This window comes from Lolium perenne, chromosome 2 (assembly GCF_019359855.2).
Source record: "Lolium perenne isolate Kyuss_39 chromosome 2, Kyuss_2.0, whole genome shotgun sequence".
NCBI classification, from domain to species: domain Eukaryota; kingdom Viridiplantae; phylum Streptophyta; class Magnoliopsida; order Poales; family Poaceae; genus Lolium; species Lolium perenne.
The window spans coordinates 1,444,941-1,466,184 of NC_067245.2; the positions used below are offsets into that span (position 1 = coordinate 1,444,941).

General features: G+C 47.6%; 1 protein-coding gene across 1 annotated transcript; it reads left to right on the plus strand.

Moving 5' to 3' along the window:
• Positions 1-16,872: 16,872 nt before the first annotated feature.
• On the plus strand, positions 16,873-19,758 carry LOC127330897 (uncharacterized). Its single transcript, XM_051356968.2, has 6 exons — positions 16,873-17,634; positions 17,761-17,932; positions 18,273-18,455; positions 18,552-18,635; positions 18,798-18,879; positions 18,973-19,758. The coding sequence occupies exons 1-6, from the start codon at positions 17,384-17,386 to the stop codon at positions 19,416-19,418; spliced, it is 1,218 nt and encodes a 405-aa protein (XP_051212928.1). The 5' UTR covers positions 16,873-17,383; the 3' UTR covers positions 19,419-19,758.
• The last annotated feature ends 1,486 nt before the right edge of the window (positions 19,759-21,244 follow it).

Genomic DNA, 21,244 nt, shown 5'->3' on the forward strand with positions numbered 1-21,244 from the left:
AGGCCAGGTGCTATGGCTGCAGCTCTGCTCTCCAAAAGGATTCATACCATCTGTACTTAGACCAAATCTTAAGTTCCTTGCATCCTGTGCAAAGTTTGGGAACTCTCTATCGATTTTTCTCCATTGGGAGCCATCAGCAGGGTGCCTCAACATCACGTCTTTCTTACGGTCTTCTTTGTGCCATCGCAACAACCTAGCATGCTCTTTATTTCTGAACAAGCGTTTCAGCCGTGGTATTATAGAAGCATACCACATAACCTTGGCAGGAACCCTCTTCCTGGGGCGCTCGCCCTCAACATCACCAGGGTCATCTCGTCTGATCTTATACCGCAATGCAGTGCACACCGGACATGCATCCAAATTCTCGTACTCACCGCGGTAGAGGATGCAGTCATAAATGCATGCATGTATCTTTTGCACATCTAATACTAGAGGGCAGACAATCTTCTTCGCTTCGTACGTACTGGCGGGCAATTCGTTACCCCTTGGAAGCTTCCTCTTAATTATTGTCAGCAACTTTCCAAATCCTGAGTCAGTGACACCGTTCTCTGCCTTCCATTGCAACAATTCCAGTGTGCTGCCTAGCTTTTTATGGCCATCTTCGCAAGTTGGGTATAACAATTTGTTGTGATCTTCTATCATCTTGTCGAAGGCCAACCTTTCCTTTTCAGTTTCACATTCTCTCCTTGCATCAGCAATGGCCCGACCAAGATCATCATCAGCAGGCTCATCTGGTGCCTCTTGATCTTCTACTTCATTGTCTTCATTGCCTTCTGCAGTATCATCGTATTCAGGGAAATTGGGATAACCGTCATCATCCTCTTCCTCTTCTTCATTGTCTTCCATCATAACCCCTCTTTCTCCGTGCTTGGTCCAACAATAGTAACTGGGCATGAAACCGGATCGCAGAAGGTGGCTGTGAATGAGACTCGAGTGAGCGTAATTTACGGTATTCTTGCAGTCAACACATGGACAATACATGAAGCCACCATGTTTGCTTGCCTCCGCCACGGCCATAAAATTATCCAGGCCCGAAGTGAACTCGTCAAACCGTCGGTCAATGTACATCCATTACCGATTCATATGCATGATATAATTAAACTGATCAAAACCATTACAGAACATCACGATGTATATATACACATGCATTTTATCAATTGCCGATGAAAATGATAAAGTTGTTAACCTCGATGAAGAAGAAAAAAGCAAGTTAAGTGTGGCTTGATTTGTGTAAACTCAAGTGGCAAATCCTCTTAAGCATTTCATCGAACACCTCTTGTGCATGTGAAGAAAAGAGGAGAGCAATACACCCCTCTTGTGAAGAAAGTGAAAAAATGGTCAAGTGTGGCTCACACTTGGACAGGGACAAGGTTATATAGGCAGATTGGGGACTTTATCCCGGTTTGTAATACAAACCGGGTCCAGAGGGGGGGCCTTTGGACCCGGTTTGTAATACAAACCGGGACTAAAGGTTTCCCACGCCTGACACGGCCTGCCGCGCCCTATTACAAACCGGGTCCAAAGGCCACTACAGGACAGGCTCCAGCTAGTGGGGTCGCCCTGGGTAAAACGAACCGGGACCAATGCCCCCCATTGGTCCCGGTTTGGTTCTGCACTGGGACATTTGCTTGGGACCAAAGGCCTCTTCTCCACTAGTGTACTTGAAACCTGGTATGATTCTCAACACTCGTTGGCGTTGACAAGTGGCCATGTCAGAATGGCAGTGTTTCGGTTCGCTAGCCAGGTCTTCTTGATACTCTCCCCACCTAGGACAATCATGCCGAGGTTGAAAGCCGTTTTCCTAAATATCCAACTTGTGGGTAAGCTGGTTGACAAGGAGGGTGATGTTACAAACACGGTGCGAGATGTTGCTCGACAGCATCAGGCAAACGGAGAAGAAGGTTGAGGAGAGTGAGGAGGCACCTAGCTCAGATCGCCGAGCCCAAATGGACTGCCTGTTGAGCCAACCATAGAGGCTTAAACGGACACAACGAATTTAAAGGCAACGGTACCTACTAGTGTTATATCTACCATCCATTCTCTGCTTTGAGATTAGTACTGCTTTTGACATTTATATAATATATAAAAACTAATAATAGAAACGCAAGTGAAACTTTTGTGGAAATAAAGTGATACATGGATGTGAAACTTTTGCTGACATCACTAGGGTTTGTTTCACAAAAATATTCGTGTTTCAATTATGTTTCAAATATGATTCAGATTTGTTTCATAATTGGCTGTTGTCACTCTAATGTCACACATGTATGTGTAGTTGGCTTTTAAAAGAGATTTTCAGGCCTAAACCCTATTATCGTTGTGTGAAGCATGCCCGCTGGATGATGGCCTACAAATAGACGCCATATTCTCGTAACGATGGACCAACCCCTCATAATTCTCTCCCCTTTCCCTTCCTCGCTACTCGTTTATCTCTATGGTTCAAAATTGTATATGTGAATGAGAGGTATGAAGTGGACTAGAGAGAACGACGAATTGTATCGGTAACATGATTATATTAACGGATGGTCGAGCATGGAACTAAGTAGGATGGGTGTGTTTGCATCATGCGAGCTTGGTTAGGGCATCTTCAGTGGGCCGATGCAAAACAGACGCCAAAATTGACCGCGCGCGATCGTTTGTGGCCCGCAGACACCAAATCGATTGTACATGGACGTGGTGACCGTTTGCGTCAGGGGTATGCCCAGCAGGCCGACGCATTTTTTCCACTGGCGGCATCAAGCTCAGTAATGGTGGTTTAACGTCCTGTTGAGGCCCTGCCGTCGGCGATTACCGGTTCCCACACGAGGGCGGTGGTTCCCGCGCCCGGCCAATAGATTAGCGCGTTTCACAATTGTTTCACGCGCGCCGGAAGCTGCTTGCATGCGTTCAGCGTTTCCCGCCCCGTCGTGGCTATATATGGTCGAGAACGGTGGGCGAGAAGGGCACACCTCAACCTAGCCATAGAAATCATCCATGGCCAGGCACGACCGCACCTGAGCTCGCCATTTCCGGATGGCCCATGCGCCTACCTGGATGATGCGGACCTCGCCTTCCTCCACGCGACGGATGCGTCAGTGGAGGAGCAGACGACCGCCATGCCGAGCAGCTAGAGGCGGAGGTGGGAGAGGTTGCGGAGGCCAGGGTAACGGCGGAGGTGGCGAAGGCCAGGGCGGAGCCTAACATGGCCGACCTCCAGGCGGAGCTCGCGAAGGCCAGGGCGGAACTCGTGGTGGAGCGGGAAGTGATGGCAGCGGCCCCGCCCGCCGACACTGTCATCCACGCTGTCAACGATGACATCAGCTTACTCTCCGAGGACGAGGAGGCCGAGGATGCGAGCACTGAGTAGCGGGCGCTGCTCGCGTCGTCCGAGGGCCTCCCTTGGGACACCGGTCAACGTCAGGCTCTGGCGGCAAAGACGCAAGCTCGCGGCGATGCGCTCAACATGAGGCGGGTGTACGTGCGCTCCGACCTAGCGGTGATCGCATGGAGGGGACGGAACCACACACGGATCGACCGGGAGAAGCGTGGCCTGGAGGAGGCCATCGTGGCGAGGGATGAAGCGGTGGAGGCAGCGACGAAGGATAGGGCCCACTACCAAGCCGACCTGGAGGCGGTCGCTGTGGAGGAGATGGCGCACATGGAGGCGGCGGAGGAGCTAGCGCGCGTGGCAGCAGATGAGGAGCTAGCTCGCTTGGCGGCGCATGAGGCGATGACATTGGTGCAGAGAGTACACTGGGACTCTTCTCTTGCTAAGGCCACCGAGCACCATCGGCGGGAGGAGAGCCTCCAACGAGAGCCTCCTCCGATGGTGCCGCGCAAAGGCTATTGATACGTCTCCGACGTATCGATAATTTCTTATGTTCCATGCCACATTATTGATGATATCTACATGTTATATGCACATTTTATGTCATATTTATGCTTTTTCCAGAACTAACCTATTGACGAGATGCCGAAGGGCCAGTTCCTGTTTCTGCTGTTTTTGGTTTCAGAAATCCTAGTAACGAAATATTCTCGGAATTGGACGAAATCAACGCCCAGGTTCCTATTTTGCCCGGAAGCATCCAGAACACCCGAGAACCGCCAGAGAGGGGGCACAGGCCCACCAAACCCTAGGCCGGCGCGGCTAAGGGGGGGCCCACGCCCCCCTATAGTGTCGTCGCCCCGTTGACCTTCTGACGCCGCCTCTTCGCCTATAAGAAGCCCCTCGACCTAAAACCTCGATACAGAAAAGCCACGGTACGAGAAACCTTCCAGAGCCGCCGCCATCGCGAAGCCAAGATCTGGGGGACAGGAGTCTCTATTCCGGCACGCCGCCGGGACGGGGAAGTGCCCCCAGAAAGCTTCTCCATCGACACCACCGCCATCTCCATCAACGCTGCTGTCTCCCATGAGGAGGGAGTAGTTCTCCATCGAGGCTCGGGGCTGTACCGGTAGCTATGTGGTTCATCTCTCTCCTATGTACTTCAATACAATAATCTCATGAGCTGCCTTACATGATTGAGATTCATATGATGATGCTTGTAATCTAGATGTCGTTATGCTAGTCAAGTGAATTTTACTTATGTGATCTCCGGAGACTCCTTGTCCCACGTGTGTAAAGGTGACAGTGTGTGCACCGTGTGGGTCTCTTAGGCTATATTTCACAGAATACTTATTCACTGTTATGAATGGCATAGTGAAGTGCTTATTTATATCTCTTTATGATTGCAATGTGTTTTGTATCACAATTTATCTATGTGCTACTCTAGTGATGTTATTAAAGTAGTTTTATTCCTCCTGCACGGTGTAATGGTGACAGTGTGTGCATCCGTGTTAGTACTTGGCTTATGCTATGATTATGATCTCTTGTAGATTATGAAGTTAACTATTGCTATGATGGTATTGATGTGATCTATGCCTCCTTTCATAGCGTGAAGGTGACAGTGTGCATGCTATGTTAGTACTTGGTTTAGTTGTGTTGATCTATCTTACACTCTAAGGTTATTTAAATATGAACATTGAATATTGTGGAGCTTGTTAACTCCGGCATTGAGGGTTCGTGTAATCCTACGCAATTAGTGGTGTTCATCATCCAACAAGAGAGTGTAGAGTATGCATTTATCTATTCTGTTATGTGATCAAAGTTGAGAGTGTCCACTAGTGAAAGTATGATCCCTAGGCCTTGTTCCTAAATACTGCTATCGCTGCTTGTTTACTGTTTTACTGCGTTACTACTGCTGCGTTACTACTGCTTGTTTACTGTCCTGGGCAAAGCACTTTTCTGGTGCCGTTGCTACTGCTCATATATATTCATACCACCTGTATTTCACTATCTCTTAACCGAACTAGTGCACCTATTAGGTGTGTTGGGGACACAAGAGACTTCTTGCTTTGTGGTTGCAGGGTTGCATGAGAGGGATATCTTTGACCTCTTCCTCCCTGAGTTCGATAAACCTTGGGTGATCCACTTAAGGGAAACTTGCTGCTGTTCTACAAACCTCTGCTCTTGGAGGCCCAACACTGTCTACAGGAAAAGGAGGGGGCGTAGACATCAAGCTATTTTCTGGCGCCGTTGCCGGGGAGGAAAGGTAAAAGGTACTCACACTCCGGATCTCGGCTACTAAGCTATTTTCGCCATTGTAAGTACTCGAAGCTATTTCCTTTAGATCCTGCAATTGCATCATTTTGTTTCTTGTTTACACTAGTTAGGCATAATGGACAACAATGAGCTTCTTATTCTATTTCCTGATTTAAGACATGGATGGTTTGATGCGAAAATTAAAAAACCTATGGAACATATTAGTATGAACGCTTTGAACATCATTGTTGCTAATGATATGGAAAATTCTAAGCTTGGGGAAGCTGGCTTTGATGAGCATGATATTTTTAGTCCCCCAAGCATTGAGGAGAAAATTTACTTTGATGATACTTTGCCTCCTATATTTGATGATGAGAATAATAATGATAGCTACTCTGTTGAATTTGCTCCCACTACAACTAATAAAATTGACTATGCCTATGTGGAGAGTAATAATTTTATGCATGAGACTCATGATAAGAATGCTTTATGTGATAGTTATATTGTTGAGTTTGCTCATGATAGGACTGAAAGTTATTATGAGAGAGGAAAATATGGTTGTAGAAATTTTCATGTTACTAAAACACCTCTCTATGTGCTGAAATTTTTGAAGCTGCACTTGTTTTATCTTTCTATGCTTGTTGCATTATGCTTCTTGAACTTGTTTATTTACAAGATTCCTTTTCATAGGAAGCATGTTAGACTTAAAGGTGTTTTGAATTTGCCTCTTGATGCTCTCTTTTGCTTCAAATACTATTTCTTGCGAGTGCATCATTAAAACTGCTGAGCCCATCTTAATGGCTATAAAGAAAGAACTTCTTGGGAGATAACCCATGTGTTATTTTGCTACAGTACTTTGTTTTATATTTGTGTCTTGGAAGTTGTTACTACTGTAGCAACCTCTCCTTATCTTAGTTTTGTGTTTTGTTGTGCCAAGTAAAGTCGTTGATAGTAAGGTTCATACTAGATTTGGATTACTGCGCAGAAACAGATTTCTTTACTGTCACGAATCTGGGAAAAATTCTCTGTAGGTAACTCAGAAAATTATGCCAATTTACGTGAGTGATCCTCAGATATGTACGCAACTTTCATTCAATTTGAGCATTTTCATTTGAGCAATTCTGGTGCCTCAATAAAATTCGTCTTTACGGACTGTTCTGTTTTGACAGATTCTGCCTTTTATTTCGCATTGCCTCTTTTGCTATGTGGGATGGATTTCTTTGTTCCATTGACTTCCAGTAGCTTTGGGCAATGTCCAGAAGTGTTAAGAATGATTGTGTCACCTCTGAACATGTGGATTTTTGATTATGCACTAACCCTCTAATGAGTTTGTTTCGAGTTTGGTGTGGAGGAAGTTTTCAAGGGTCAAGAGAGGAGGATGATATACTATGATCAAGGAGAGTGAAAAGTCTAAGCTTGGGGATGCCCCGGTGGTTCACCCCTGCATATATCAAGAAGACTCAAGCGTCTAAGCTTGGGGATGCCCAAGGCATCCCCTTCTTCATCGACAACATTATCAGGTTCCTCCCCTGAAACTATATTTTTATTCCATCACATCTTATGTGCTTTGCTTGGAGCGTCAGTTTGTTTTTGTTTTTTGTTTTGTTTGAATAAAATGGATCCTAGCATTCTTTGTGTGGGAGAGAGACACGCTCCGCTGTTGCATATGGACAAGTATGTCCTTAGGCTCTACTCATAATATTCATGGCGAAGTTTCTTCTTCGTTAAATTGTTATATGGCTGGAATTGGAAAATGATACATGTAGTAATCTGCTATAATGTCTTGGATAATGTGATACTTGGTAATTGTTGTGCTCATGTTTAAGCTCTTGCATCATATACTTTGCACCTATTAATGAAGAAATACATAGAGCATGCTAAAATTTGGTTTGCATATTTGGTCTCTCTAAAGTCTAGATAATTTCTAGTATTGAATTTGAACAACAAGGAAGACGGTGTAGAGTCTTATAATGTTTACAATATGTCTTTTATGTGAGTTTTGCTGCACCGCTTCATCCTTGTGTTTGTTTCAAATAGCCTTGCTAGCCTAAACCTTGTATCGAGAGGGAATACTTCTCATGCATCCAAAATACTTGAGCCAACCACTATGTCATTTGTGTCCACCATACCTACCTACTACATGGTATTTCTCCGCCATTCCAAAGTAAATTGCTTGAGTGCTACCTTTAAATTTCCATTATTCACCTTTACAATATATAGCTCATGGGACAAATAGCCTAAAAACTATTGTGGAATTGAATATGTACTTATGCACTTTATCTCTTATTAAGTTGCTCGTTGTGCGATAACCATGTTCCTGGGGACGCCATCAACTACTCTTTGTTGAATATCATGTGAGTTGCTATGCATGTTCGTCTTGTCTGAAGTAAGGGCGATCTACCACCTTATGGTTAGAGCGTGCATATTGTTAGAGAAGAACATTGGGCCGCTAACTAAAGCCATGATCCATGGTGAAAGTTTCAGTTTTGGACATATATCCTCAATCTCATATGAGAAAAATTAATTATTGCTACATGCTTATGCATAAAAGAGGAGTCCATTATCTGCTGTCTATGTTGTCCCGGTATGGATGTCTAAGTTGAGAATAATCAATAGCGAGAAATCCGATGCGACCTTTCTCCTTAGACCTTTGTACAGGCGGCATAGAGGTACCCCTTTGTGACACTTGGTTAAAACATGTGCATTGCAATGATCCCGGTAGTCCAAGCTAATTAGGACAAGGTGCGGGCACTATTAGTATACTATGCATGAGGCTTGCAACTTGTAAGATATAATTTACATGATACATATGCTTTATTACTACCGTTGACAAAATTGTTTCTTGTTTTCAAAATCAAAGCTCTAGCACAAATATAGCAATCGGTGCTTTCCTCTTTGAAAGACCATTCTTTTACTTTTATTGTTGAGTCAGTTCACCTATTTCTCTCCACCTCAAGAAGCAAACACTTGTGTGAACTGTGCATTGATTCCTACATATTTGCATATTGCACTTATTATATTACTCTATGTTGACAATATCCATGAGATATACATGTTATAACTTGAAAGCAACCGCTGAAACTTAATCTTCCTTTGTGTTGCTTCAATGCCTTTACTTTGAATTATTGCTTTATGAGTTAACTCTTATGCAAGACTTATTGATGCTTGTCTTGAAGTACTATTCATGAAAAGTCTTTTGCTATATGATTCATTTGTTTACTCATGTCATTTACCATTGCTTTGATCGCTGCATTCATTACATATGTTTACAATAGTATGATCAAGGTTATGATGGCATGTCACTCCAGAAATTATCTTTGTTATCGTTTACCTGCTCGGGACGAGCAGAAACTAAGCTTGGGGATGCTGATACGTCTCCGACGTATCGATAATTTCTTATGTTCCATGCCACATTATTGATGATATCTACATGTTATATGCACATTTTATGTCATATTTATGCTTTTTCCGGAACTAACCTATTGACGAGATGCCGAAGGGCCAGTTCCTGTTTCTGCTGTTTTTGGTTTCAGAAATCCTAGTAACGAAATATTCTCGGAATTGGACGAAATCAACGCCCAGGTTCCTATTTTGCCCGGAAGCATCCAGAACACCCGAGAACCGCCAGAGAGGGGGCACAGGCCCACCAAACCCTAGGCCGGCGCGGCCAAGGGGGGCCCGCGCCCCCCTATAGTGTCGTCGCCCCGTTGACCTTCTGACGCCGCCTCTTCGCCTATAAGAAGCCCCTCGACCTAAAACCTCGATACGGAAAAGCCACGGTACGAGAAACCTTCCAGAGCCGCCGCCATCGCGAAGCCAAGATCTGGGGGACAGGAGTCTCTGTTCCGGCCGCCGCCGGGACGGGGAAGTGCCCCCGGAAGGCTTCTCCATCGACACCACCGCCATCTCCATCAACACTGCTGTCTCCCATGAGGAGGGAGTAGTTCTCCATCGAGGCTCGGGGCTGTACCGGTAGCTATGTGGTTCATCTCTCTCCTATGTACTTCAATACAATAATCTCATGAGCTGCCTTACATGATTGAGATTCATATGATGATGCTTGTAATCTAGATGTCGTTATGCTAGTCAAGTGAATTTTACTTATGTGATCTCCGGAGACTCCTTGTCCCACGTGTGTAAAGGTGACAATGTGTGCACCGTGTGGGTCTCTTAGGCTATATTTCACAGAATACTTATTCACTGTTATGAATGGCATTGTGAAGTGCTTATTTATATCTCTTTATGATTGCAATGTGTTTTGTATCATAATTTATCTATGTGCTACTCTAGTGATGTTATTAAAGTAGTTTTATTCCTCCTGCACGGTGTAATGGTGACAGTGTGTGCATCCGTGTTAGTACTTGGCTTATGCTATGATTATGATCTCTTGTAGATTATGAAGTTAACTATTGCTATGATGGTATTGATGTGATCTATGCCTCCTTTCATAGCGTGAAGGTGACCGTGTGCATGCTATGTTAGTACTTGGTTTAGTTGTGTTGATCTATCTTACACTCTAAGGTTATTTAAATATGAACATTGAATATTGTGGAGCTTGTTAACTCCGGCATTGAGGGTTCGTGTAATCCTACGCAATTAGTGGTGTTCATCATCCAACAAGAGAGTGTAGAGTATGCATTTATCTATTCTGTTATGTGATCAAAGTTGAGAGTGTCCACTAGTGAAAGTATGATCCCTAGGCCTTGTTCCTAAATACTGCTATCGCTGCTTGTTTCTTGTTTCTTTGCGTTACTCTACTTTGCGTTACTACTGCTTGTTTACTGTCCTGGGCAAAGCACTTTTCTGGTGCCGTTGCTACTGCTCATATATATTCATACCACCTATATTTCACTATCTCTTCGCCGAACTAGTGCACCTATTAGGTGTGTTGGGGACACAAGAGACTTCTTGCTTTGTGGTTGCAGGGTTGCATGAGAGGGATATCTTTGACCTCTTCCTCCCTGAGTTCGATAAACCTTGGGTGATCCACTTAAGGGAAACTTGCTGCTGTTCTACAAACCTCTGCTCTTGGAGGCCCAACACTGTCTACAGGAAAAGGAGGGGGCGTAGACATCAGCTATCGCCGTCCGTATGTGCTCCAACAACGATGTCGGCCCCTCGAGTCACGTCGGCAGCCAGTAGTAGGCCGCGCTACGGCAAGTAGGTACGCCCATCGTAGGTTTAGGTTAACTCGACTAATGGTCCTTTGGCCAATTAATAGTAATTATAATTTATTTATTTTGCTTACATGTGTCATTGCCTAGGGCCCGGTTACAACCAACGCGGACTCGCGGCGCACACGCTGACGTATCCACGGCACATATTTAAGCCGAGTTTGCGTCTCGACGGACAAACCGATCACTATGCATCGAGCAGCTAAGCTTAGGTGCAGAAATTGCAAACGGTCATTGCACATCCATTTGTGTCGGGCGATGGAGATGCCCCTAGAGCATCTCCACTCGTCCCCCCGACGAGGCCCCCGAGCGACGTTTTTTCCATCCGGACGGCGAAATTCGGCCCAGTCGCGCCCCCGGTTCCTCGTTTTCGTCCGGATTTGGCCCTTCATCCATCCGGCGAGCCCACGCCATCCCCGGCCCCCCGGGGCGCGCTCGGGGACTCCGGACGAAAGATTTTGGCGCGAAACGTCGTGTGGACCCGCGTAGTCGGCGACTGGAAAACCAAATCCTGTCGATTTTCCCTCCAATTTGCTTGCATATCCCCATTCCCTCCAATTTGCTTGCATATCCCCATTCTCTCCCGCCGAAATTCCCCAATCTCCTCGTCTTCCAGCTCCAGTTCCCGGCGGCGCCTTCTCGTCCACCACTGATACGCGTACAACACGCGTCCGTTGGGAACCCCAAGAGGAAGGTGTGATGCGTACAGCGGCAAGTTTTCCCTCAGTATGAAACCAAGGTTTATCGAACTAGTAGGAGCCAAGAAGCACGTTGAAGGTTGATGGCGGCGGGATGTAGTGCGGCGCAACACCAGAGATTCCAGCGCCAACGTGGAACCTGCACAACACAACCAAAGTACTTTGCCCCAACGAAACAGCGAGATTGTCAATCTCACCGGCTTGCTGTAACAAAGGATTAGATGTATAGTGTGGATGATGATTGTTTGCAGAGAACAGTAGAACAGTATTGCAGTAAATTGTATTTCAGTATAGAGAATTGGACCGGGGTCCACAGTTCACTAGAGGTGTCTCTCCCATAAGATAAACAGCATGTTGGGTGAACAAATTACAGTTGGGCAATTGACAAATAAAGAGGGCATGACCATGCACATACATATTATGATGAGTATAGTGAGATTTAATTGGGCATTACGACAAAGTACATAGACCGCTATCCAGCATGCATCTATGCCTAAAAAGTCCACCTTCAGGTTATCATCCGAACTCCCTCCAGTATTAAGTTGCTAACAACAGACAATTGCATTAAGTATTGCGCGTAATGTAATCAGTAACTACATCCTTGAACATAGCACCAATGTTTTATCCCTAGTGGCAACAGCACATCCATAATCTTAGAGATTTCTGTCACTTCCCCAGATTCACGGAGACATGAACCCACTATCGAGCATAAATACTCCCTCTTGGAGTTACAAGCATCTACTTGGCCAGAGCATCTACTAGTAACGGAGAGCATGCAAGATCATAAACAACACATAGACATAACTTTGATAATCAACATAACAAGTATTCTCTATTCATCGGATCCCAACAAACGCAACATATAGAATTACAGATAGATGATCTTGATCATGTTAGGCAGCTCACAAGATCCGACAATTAAGCACAATGGGGAGAAGACAACCATCTAGCTACTGCTATGGACCCATAGTCCAGGGGTAGACTACTCACACATCACTCCGGAGGCGACCATGGCGGCGTAGAGTCCTCCGGGAGATGATTCCCCTCTCCGGCAGGGTGCCGGAGGCGATCTCCTGAATCCCCCGAGATGGGATTGGCGGCGGCGGCGTCTCTGGAAGGTTTTCCGTATCGTGGCTCTCGGTTCTGGGGGTTTCGCGACGGAGGCTTTAAGTAGGCGGAAGGGCAGGTCAGGGGGCCACACGAGGGGCCCACACCATAGGGCCGCGCGGCCAAGGCAGGGGCCGCGCCGCCCTAGGGTTTGGCTGCCTCGTGGCCCCACTTCGTCTCCTCTTCGGTCTTCTGGAAGCTTCGTGGCAAAATAGGACCCTGGGCGTTGATTTCGTCCAATTCCGAGAATATTTCGTTACTAGGATTTCTGAAACCAAAAACAGCAGAAAACAAAGAATCGGCACTTCGGCATCTTGTTAATAGGTTAGTTCCAGAAAATGCACGAATATGACATAAAGTGTGCATAAAACATGTAGATAACATCAATAATGTGGCATGGAACACAAGAAATTATCGATACGTCGGAGACGTATCAACCACCACTCTCCTCCTCGTCTTCTCGTCCACCACAATGCCGCCGAAGGCGCCGGCGAGGAAGATGCGGGCGAAGAAGACGAAGCCGCCGGGCATGTCGAACGCCGAGTGGGCGGCGGACGAGAAACGGCGCGAGGTGGAAACAAGCGGCAGGGCGGAGAGGGTGAAAAGAGCCGCCGCCAAGAGGGCGGCGGCGGCCCAGGACGAACAAGCGAGGATGATCAGCATGGCCATGAGCGGCGACAGCATGTTCCCCGGCCAATGGCCGACGCAAGGTACAACCAGTTCCCCGTCGTCCTTCTCCCCTTCGCTGTACTCGCCGTCGCCGACTGCCGTGTTCCAAGAGGGCGCCTACGTCCAACCGTCTAGGTCCACGCCGTCGCCGCCCGAGCTTGATGTCGGCGGTGGCGGCCAGTTCGAGGGCACCTCGCCGGCCATGCGACGAGGGCCGCTCGCGTTCGGTGCGATGGCGGCGCCGAACGAAGAGGAGATCCACGAGATGATCACCTCCGGCTCCACCGCCGCTGCGAGCCCGGGGTTTTTCATGGCCGCCGCTGCTGCGTGCCCGGGGTTCTTCACGCAAGAGGAGGCGAGGGCGACGGCAGCTGTCGCGGCGCGCAACAAGTCTGGGGAGGATGTTGCCGACGGAAGCCAAGCCGTCGAAGAAGAAGACGAAGAAGAAGAAGAAGAAGAAGAAGAAGAAGAGCCAACTCAAGCCGCCGCCAACCTGTCGAAGGGGAAGAAGAAGAGGAAGAAGGACTCGCCGCCTGCCGAACCGCGTATCAAATGGACGCCGAAGGAAGAGGAGTGCCTCGCCGAAACTTGGATGACCGTGTCCATGAACGGCATAATCGGGGCTTACGAGGCTTCGAGTGAAGCAGGCTTACGAGGAGCGCAAACTCGTCGATCCCTACTTCAACAAGACGAACATGAACGTGTACCGGGGAGACAAGGCAATGGCCACCCATTGGGGGATCATGCAGACGGCGTGCAGCAAATGGCACGGCATACAGGAGGAGTGCGACAAACGGCCGATCAGCGGCCACGACTTGGAGCAAAAGGTATGCTCCGTCGACCCTGCATCACCGAGGTACATCGTCGTTAGCTGACCCGTATCGCCGTGCTCTTTTTTCCCCAGCTGCGCCGAGCTTTGGACATGTACACGGACGACACCGGCCTGCAGTTCAAGTTCCTCAACGTCTACGCCCGCCTCGAGAACTGCGAGAAGTGGAAGGAAGTCCGCACGACCCTCTCGAAGAGCAAGACCGAGCAGTACAACCCCGACGCTCCGGCGGCTTGCGCGGCGGAAGGGCGCCCTGAACTCGGCCAGAAGAAGCTCAAAGAGCTCAAAAAGACGGGCAATCCCGCCGACAGGATGCAGGCGTCGATCGACAAGTGCTGGGCCGACTTGAGGTCGCACGCCGACGGGAGGAACGACAAGTTCGACGGCAGGTGGCGGGAGATGCTCGCCAACCAAGGCGTCCGGATCGCCCTGCTGAAGACGACGGCGGCGGCGAAGAAGAGGAACACAGACTTGGCGTTCCTCATGGGCGGCGGCGACATGGAACTGATGGACGAGGAGACGAGGAATTGGTACCAGGGCCACCGCAGCGACATCCTCCGAGCCACTCCGGCCAGTCCTTCGTCGTCTCCGCCGGCTCCTACCTCGTCTACCTCACCATCTACCTCGTCGACTGCGGCTGCTTCGACGTCCACTGCCGCTGCTTCATCGTCGGCCGCCGCAGCCGCTTCGGCCACGGCGTGTGAGGAAACTGGTCCGTCGGACACCGCCGTGCCGGCCGGAACTGCCGACGAGCCTGTCTCCGTGTAATTTCCCTCCGATCGCCGATCTGTGGCTGATCCTTTTGCTCCTTTTGCCGATCAACTGGCCGTACTTGTAGCGCGGGACGGCGATTTGTTTGAATTTAAACTCTATCCGCCGAACTCCGGGTGGACGACTAGAAATACGGTACTCCCCACGACTTAATTTCGTCCAATCCGGCGGTTGTTTCGTCCGGATTTGGGCGTGGGGAGCGCCAACGAGTGGGGATGCTCTTATGGAGAGCCCAAGTAGGTCATCGTCGCGTGTACGTTGGTACGAGCATCCGTCGAACGTACGGCTGGATGCGGCCGTCACTGTGTGGCTGGTTACAGATGTGCGGTGCGTAGGTTCACACGTCTACGTCGTCAAATATTCCGCCCAATCACGACGCTCCCTGGTGGTGAACACGTTGTTGCTAGTACTACTGAAACATGGATCGTGACATTTGGTCCATTATTATTATTATTATTATTATTGCTTTATAATAATATAATATAACGCTATAAGAGTGCAAATTAAGCCTGATATCCTTTTAAAAGGAAGTCAACCATTGCTGAAAAATAATAAATCAGGTGGCCTTGGCGTTTACCAAACGTCTTTAAGCGTTGACGATGTCCTTGTATTGAGGCTTGGGTGATTTTTTTAGCTGTGGTCGAGTTTGCGAAATGGACACGAAGCCGCCATAAAAGGGTGGACCCATAATAAATAAAAATTAGAAGTGGAGGCATAAGGTGAGTGAGAGTTTTCCTTGTATAAATTTTGACAATTGGAAGACGTCTTATTTATATATGAACAGTCCAAATTTTTGAGTGGATCCTATGCCCACACTCAGCTACGCTTGGAACCACCCTTGCCCGTGTAATAATCTTAATTGGATTTAAGAAAAGGTGGGATGCCTAAGAACGTATGTGATTGGTATGTTTCGTGTTTGTGTCTTTCAAAGGCTCGATTTGCATTGACGTTGCTATTTGCTATACCGTGATAGATACCGCCTATGATACCGGTAAATAATTCTTTTGGTCGAGAACAAGACATCGCGTGAGCCCTGAGATGCGAAAAGAAAAAAAAAAGGAGTGTTATTGTGACTCGGCCTCTTGTTGTATACAAAATGAGCCATTTTACGGGAGCATCACTAGTCGCAAGTCATCGTTGTCACATAATTTTGAGATTATATCATGTCTAAACCCGGACAAGTAGACGAACTATTGGGTTTTTTTTCCCTAGTATTTGGAATGATCCACTCTCATCCCATATACATACATGCCCTCGCAAAGTCGTAAACCATTTCATGTGTTTTTTAGCACATGTCACAAGTCACATAATTGTTGTAAACAAATCAGCACGTTAATTAACCCTTGACTCTTTTTGTGTTGAAAAAACATCACGGGGGCTCCTCGTGCTGGGTTGGGTCAGGTGATTTCTTCTTCTCTAGTTGCGGTGTGTGAGCCAATTACATATACCTGCAGCTCCTCTAATAAGCTGGGATCTGATCTCGTGCGGATCAGCGGCTGCCGCTCAAGATCCTGATTCCCCTTTTTTTCCTTGTTGTGGAGGCGAGCAGAGGCGGTTGGTGGCTCGATGTGTGGCATCACGGCAGGGACCTCTCCCGCCTCTCGTGTTGGTCACAGTGATCTCCATCCAACGCGTGATGGTAAGGGTTTGGCTATAACTTTAAGTTCTTCTAAGGCCCTTCCGTAAATTGTATTGCCACCGCTGGCTGAATGAATTGTATTGGCACCGTTGAATGAATGGAAGTTTGCGGCCCGTCGAGACCGTTCCCTGTAGAAAAGCAAAGAAAAAAAAGTCGTAAAAGTCATGAGCCATTTCATGGTTTTTTTTTTTTTTGTTTAAGTAGCGTAAGTCATAGGTAAGTAAGTCGCATAATTGTAGTACGGAGTAGTAGTTGTAAACAAAGGGGCACGTTGATCATGAAACCCTAGACAACTCGTTTTGTGTTGAAAAACTCCACGGGGTCCTCGTGCCTGGTCCGGTCAGGCGAGCAGCCGTGTGAGGTGTGAACCCTCCTTCCTCCCACTGCCGTCCACTCTGCGGAACGAACACGAGCCAAGAAAAAGAAAATTCCAACGCGCCCCGCCCCATCTCCCTCCCTCCGTCCGTCCGCCACCGGCTCATCTCCCCGCTATATATCATCGGTGGCGCTCCGCCCGCCCCCGTGATCCGCAGCCACCAATTCCATCCCCTCCATCTCCATCCTCCCCAATTCTGCTGTTTGTTTGTGGCGGACGAGAGAAAGAAGATCCACTCGTCTCTTCTCTTGTCTTCTCGCCGGCCTTATCCCCGCGCGCCGCCCATCCACACGTTCTGCGCCTCCCTGCCCCTGCGCCACTCTCAGTTTTGGATTCATCCGCCGGCGTGGTCTGCTGTGTGCCGCCCGCTGTTTATAGGGTCGCGGCAGTCCACACCCCCCAACCCCCTGTCCACCACGCCCACGCGTGAGGGGCCGATTCCTTTCCCTCTTGTTATCTGCGTGCGCCCAATTCCTATACCCTACCCACACAACTCATCTCCGCGCCAGCCGCGGAATTCCTTCCCAGGCTTTGTTTTGGACCCAACAAACCAGACCACGGAGATGTCGGTGCTGGCCGATCTGCTCGCGGAGGTCTTCCGGGAGCCCACGCTGGCCGGGGTCTGCCGGGAGCTCGCAACCCTCGCCGCGCCGCTCTGGCTCGCCGCCCTCGTCGGATTGCTACTCGGATGGGCCTGGCGCCCGCGCTGGGCCGCCGCGGTCGTCGCCGTCCCGCACGACCAGCTCACGCCGCCAGCGCTGCCACAGCCTCCACCTGCGCTGCCCATCGCCAAGGAATTTGCCGTCATCCCCAGGTGACTACTTGGTTTCTTGTGCCTGCGCAAGTATTCTCTCCCCAACCAACTGGATTAATTGTCGGATTCCGCTGCTGTGGTTCGCGTTTACTGAATTCATTCATTTTTGGTGTGTGTGTGGTGTAGGACTAAGCAGGTGGCGGCGCCGGCGGCGGAGGAGGAGTTGCCGGTGAACGCCGACGACTTGAAGCACCTCCGCCGGGTCGTCCAGGAGAAGGACGGCGGCCCGGCGTGGATACACATGATGGACCGCACGTTGCCCACCTTTAGGTACCAGGCCTGGCGCAGAGATATGGAGGTGCGTATCCTTCTCCTACTACACTCGCCAAACCTTCTCTTCTCAAGTATAGACTTCACTTCAGATGTTATGCATAATTGGGTAAAATTTGTGTCTAGTGTTTGAAAATTTTGGTACAGACTTAGGATGTAGATGCTTTAGAATGCCTTAGGGTTCAGCAACATAGTTGCCAACCTTTTAAAGTTAATTCAGCTGGCTCTAGTGCTTTCTGATGGATGATGATGGGTTATCTAGACTTGTGAGATTATGCGTAGATGCAACACGGTTCGATTCAGTGTTGAGACATAGAGGATGCTACATCTCAGGATTTTAACTCTTTCCCCCTTTTGTTCCGTTTCAGAATGGCCCACCGCAGTATCGTAGCAGCACCATCTTTGAAGACGCGTCGCCGGACGTGGTCAGGGATTTTTTCTGGGACGACGAGTTCCGGACGAACAACACCTGGGATGACATGCTGCTTCAGCATGACATGTTGGAGGAGTGCACCGAGACGGGGACGATGGTTGTTCGCTGGGTTAGGAAGGTCAGCTGCCATTTCTGTGTGATCTCTTCGCGGAGAGTATGTCAACCTCCTCTATGTATCTTTTGCTTATACTAGATGCTTTGCCCGTTTCTGCAGTTTCCATTCTTCTGCAGCGACCGCGAGTACATTATCGGTCGCAGGATTTGGGCATCTGGAAACACCTACTACTGCGTAACCAAGGTATGTGATCAAGTAGAATTATAGCTTTATTTATCAGTCAAGAAGCTAAGATAGAGGACCCATTCTCTAGTTTCAGAAAGGCATATTGGTCATCTCTAGTTTATTATAGGAGCTGCTTATCTAGGTGAATCCGATCATTAAGCTTCTACTTTAATTTTCCAGAGCGTGCCTCGTCCCTCTGTTCCAAGGAGCAGCAAACCTCGCCGTGTGGACCTGTACTACTCTAGTTGGTGCATCCGTCCAGGTATTGTAGCAGCTCCATCTTCACAAATTCCTTGTCAATAACAGATTTTGCCAGGCCAGTGAAATTTACGCTTCTTCTCTTTTTGTATACCAGTTGAGTCCAGAAATGGTGCGATGACAGCATGTGAGGTGCTCCTGTTCCACCACGAGGACATGGGCATCCCATGGGGGATCGCAAAGCTCGGCGTGCAGCAGGGGATGTGGGGCTGCGTCAAACGGATAGAGCCTGGCCTGAGGGCATACCAGACAGCGAGGGCAGCCGGTGAGCCCATGTCCAAGTATGCCGCAATGGCGCACGTCAATACAAAGTTTGTCGCCGACGAGCTCAACGATTCTGAAGGCGACAGCGAGGCTGGTTCAAGCAGCAGCAACACCAACAACGCTATGGCCGAGAAGCCAAAGCACTGGACGGGGAACCTACCCAAAGTCTTCCTCATCGGTGGTGCGGTCGCCCTGGCTTGCTCCTTCGACCAGGGACTGCTGACCAAGGCTGTCATCTTCGGTACGGCGAGGAGGTTTGCGGGGCCAGGAAGGAGATAGGAACTGGACATCAATGATCCAGTGATTCATTCGTGCTTACCATCGTTGTGATGCTATGCACATTGTTCTGATGCACAACTGAGCAGAGTTCTTTGGTATTTCCATGTAGAAATGCCCATATTTGCAGATGAAGACGGGTTTGTTTCGTGTTGGATCGTTCAGAAGAGGAAGAACCTGTAAGCAGGCTTGTACATACTGCTGGAGCTGCAGTTTGTGTGGCTCATAGCTTAGCAGGTTAGAATAGAACCATGATAATGATTTATGAGACAGTTGGATGTTGAGGCACAATGTATGAGGCTCATGTTCTGGAGGTGCTATAAAATATAGTGCTTTTTTGTTAGCTGTATGTATTACTAACAAGAATTTCTTGCTTTCCTCGCTGATTGACACTTCATCGTTTTTACCTACGGTTGGTGGTGACATACTGCTTTCTTGTTGAATATTCTTCAGGGAGATCTGTTTCCAATTCGATTGCCCATCTTCAACTTTACTGCATCTCAGAAAAACTCTTGCATACTTAGGTGAGATGATTTTCTATAAACCTGTTAAATTTCAACTTCGTACTCAACTACTTTTGGAAGCCAAGGAAAAGCACAATCAACTAACAACAAATATTTCTATAATGCTCTAAAAATTGTGAAAAGAAGATTCATACGTGTAGAGGAAGGATTTTTTTATTGTAAGACAGTATTCTCAATTTTCACTTACTGTAACTTGAGTACCTTTGATCCATAACATTATCAACTACTTATAGCCCAGCGTGCACTAACTTAATTTGGTGTTACTCCTCAGTTTGAAAATTGTCATAATTTCTTAGCAATTTTTTATGTTTATGTGTCTGTATGATTTTTTTTTACTTCCTCCGATCCATAACAAGTACCGTGGTTTTAATTTATTTTTAATCAAATTTAATTTAAAACCACAACACTTATTATGGATTGGACAGAGTATAATTATTTCAAATTTAGATATATGATTTTTTTCCCGAGACACTACATCGGCATCTTAAGCCACCAGGATCAGAAAACTTCAGTTCCACTTTCACCTGAGTTTCGATAACATACATTACATACTACAGAATCAAGTGCCCAACATATTCAAATACTTTGAAAAATTATCGAAACATTGAAACTGTCATCTGCATAGTTATTGAGTCAAATACCAACATGGTGTCCAAAGAGACAATCCCCGATCGTCCGTCATCACATATTTATAGAACCCAACAAATTCACATACTGCGAAACCACTTTCCGCGACGAACTAATGCATGCGGGTTCATGTGGCCAGGATAACTGATAGTGCCAAGAATATGGAGTAGTACTTGGCGTGTTCTTCCTCCTCTCTTTCCTCCTTTCAACAGCTAGTTTTCCTGGTCCATCCTTTTCCCAAAGCAGGAATAAACCTTGCTTAACGTACTGTGATTCCCATCATCTTTTTTCCTTCTTTTTTCTTGGACGGGAGATAATCATTATCACTCCCAAAAATGCCAGCCAAATTTCTCCAACAAGGCAATGAGCGTTTACCGGATCGAAAAGGGGAGGTGATGCCACTTAGCCAGAAATGGCGAGTGTTAGGCAGGGTGTGATGATCAAATAATCAGTACTTGCATTGCATAGATGATTCAGTTGAGGATATATGTGCACCCTGTAGGCGTGTAGGATAGCAGGGACATCTGTTCCTTTCTAATTGAGTGTGTGTGATTTTTTGGGGGGTAAAACTATATGACCAAATAGTTTGTTTTCTTTTAAAGGAGGTTATACCCCGGCCTCTACATCAAAATGATGCATACGGCTTTTTATTATATTATTTTACAAAGTCTTACAAAA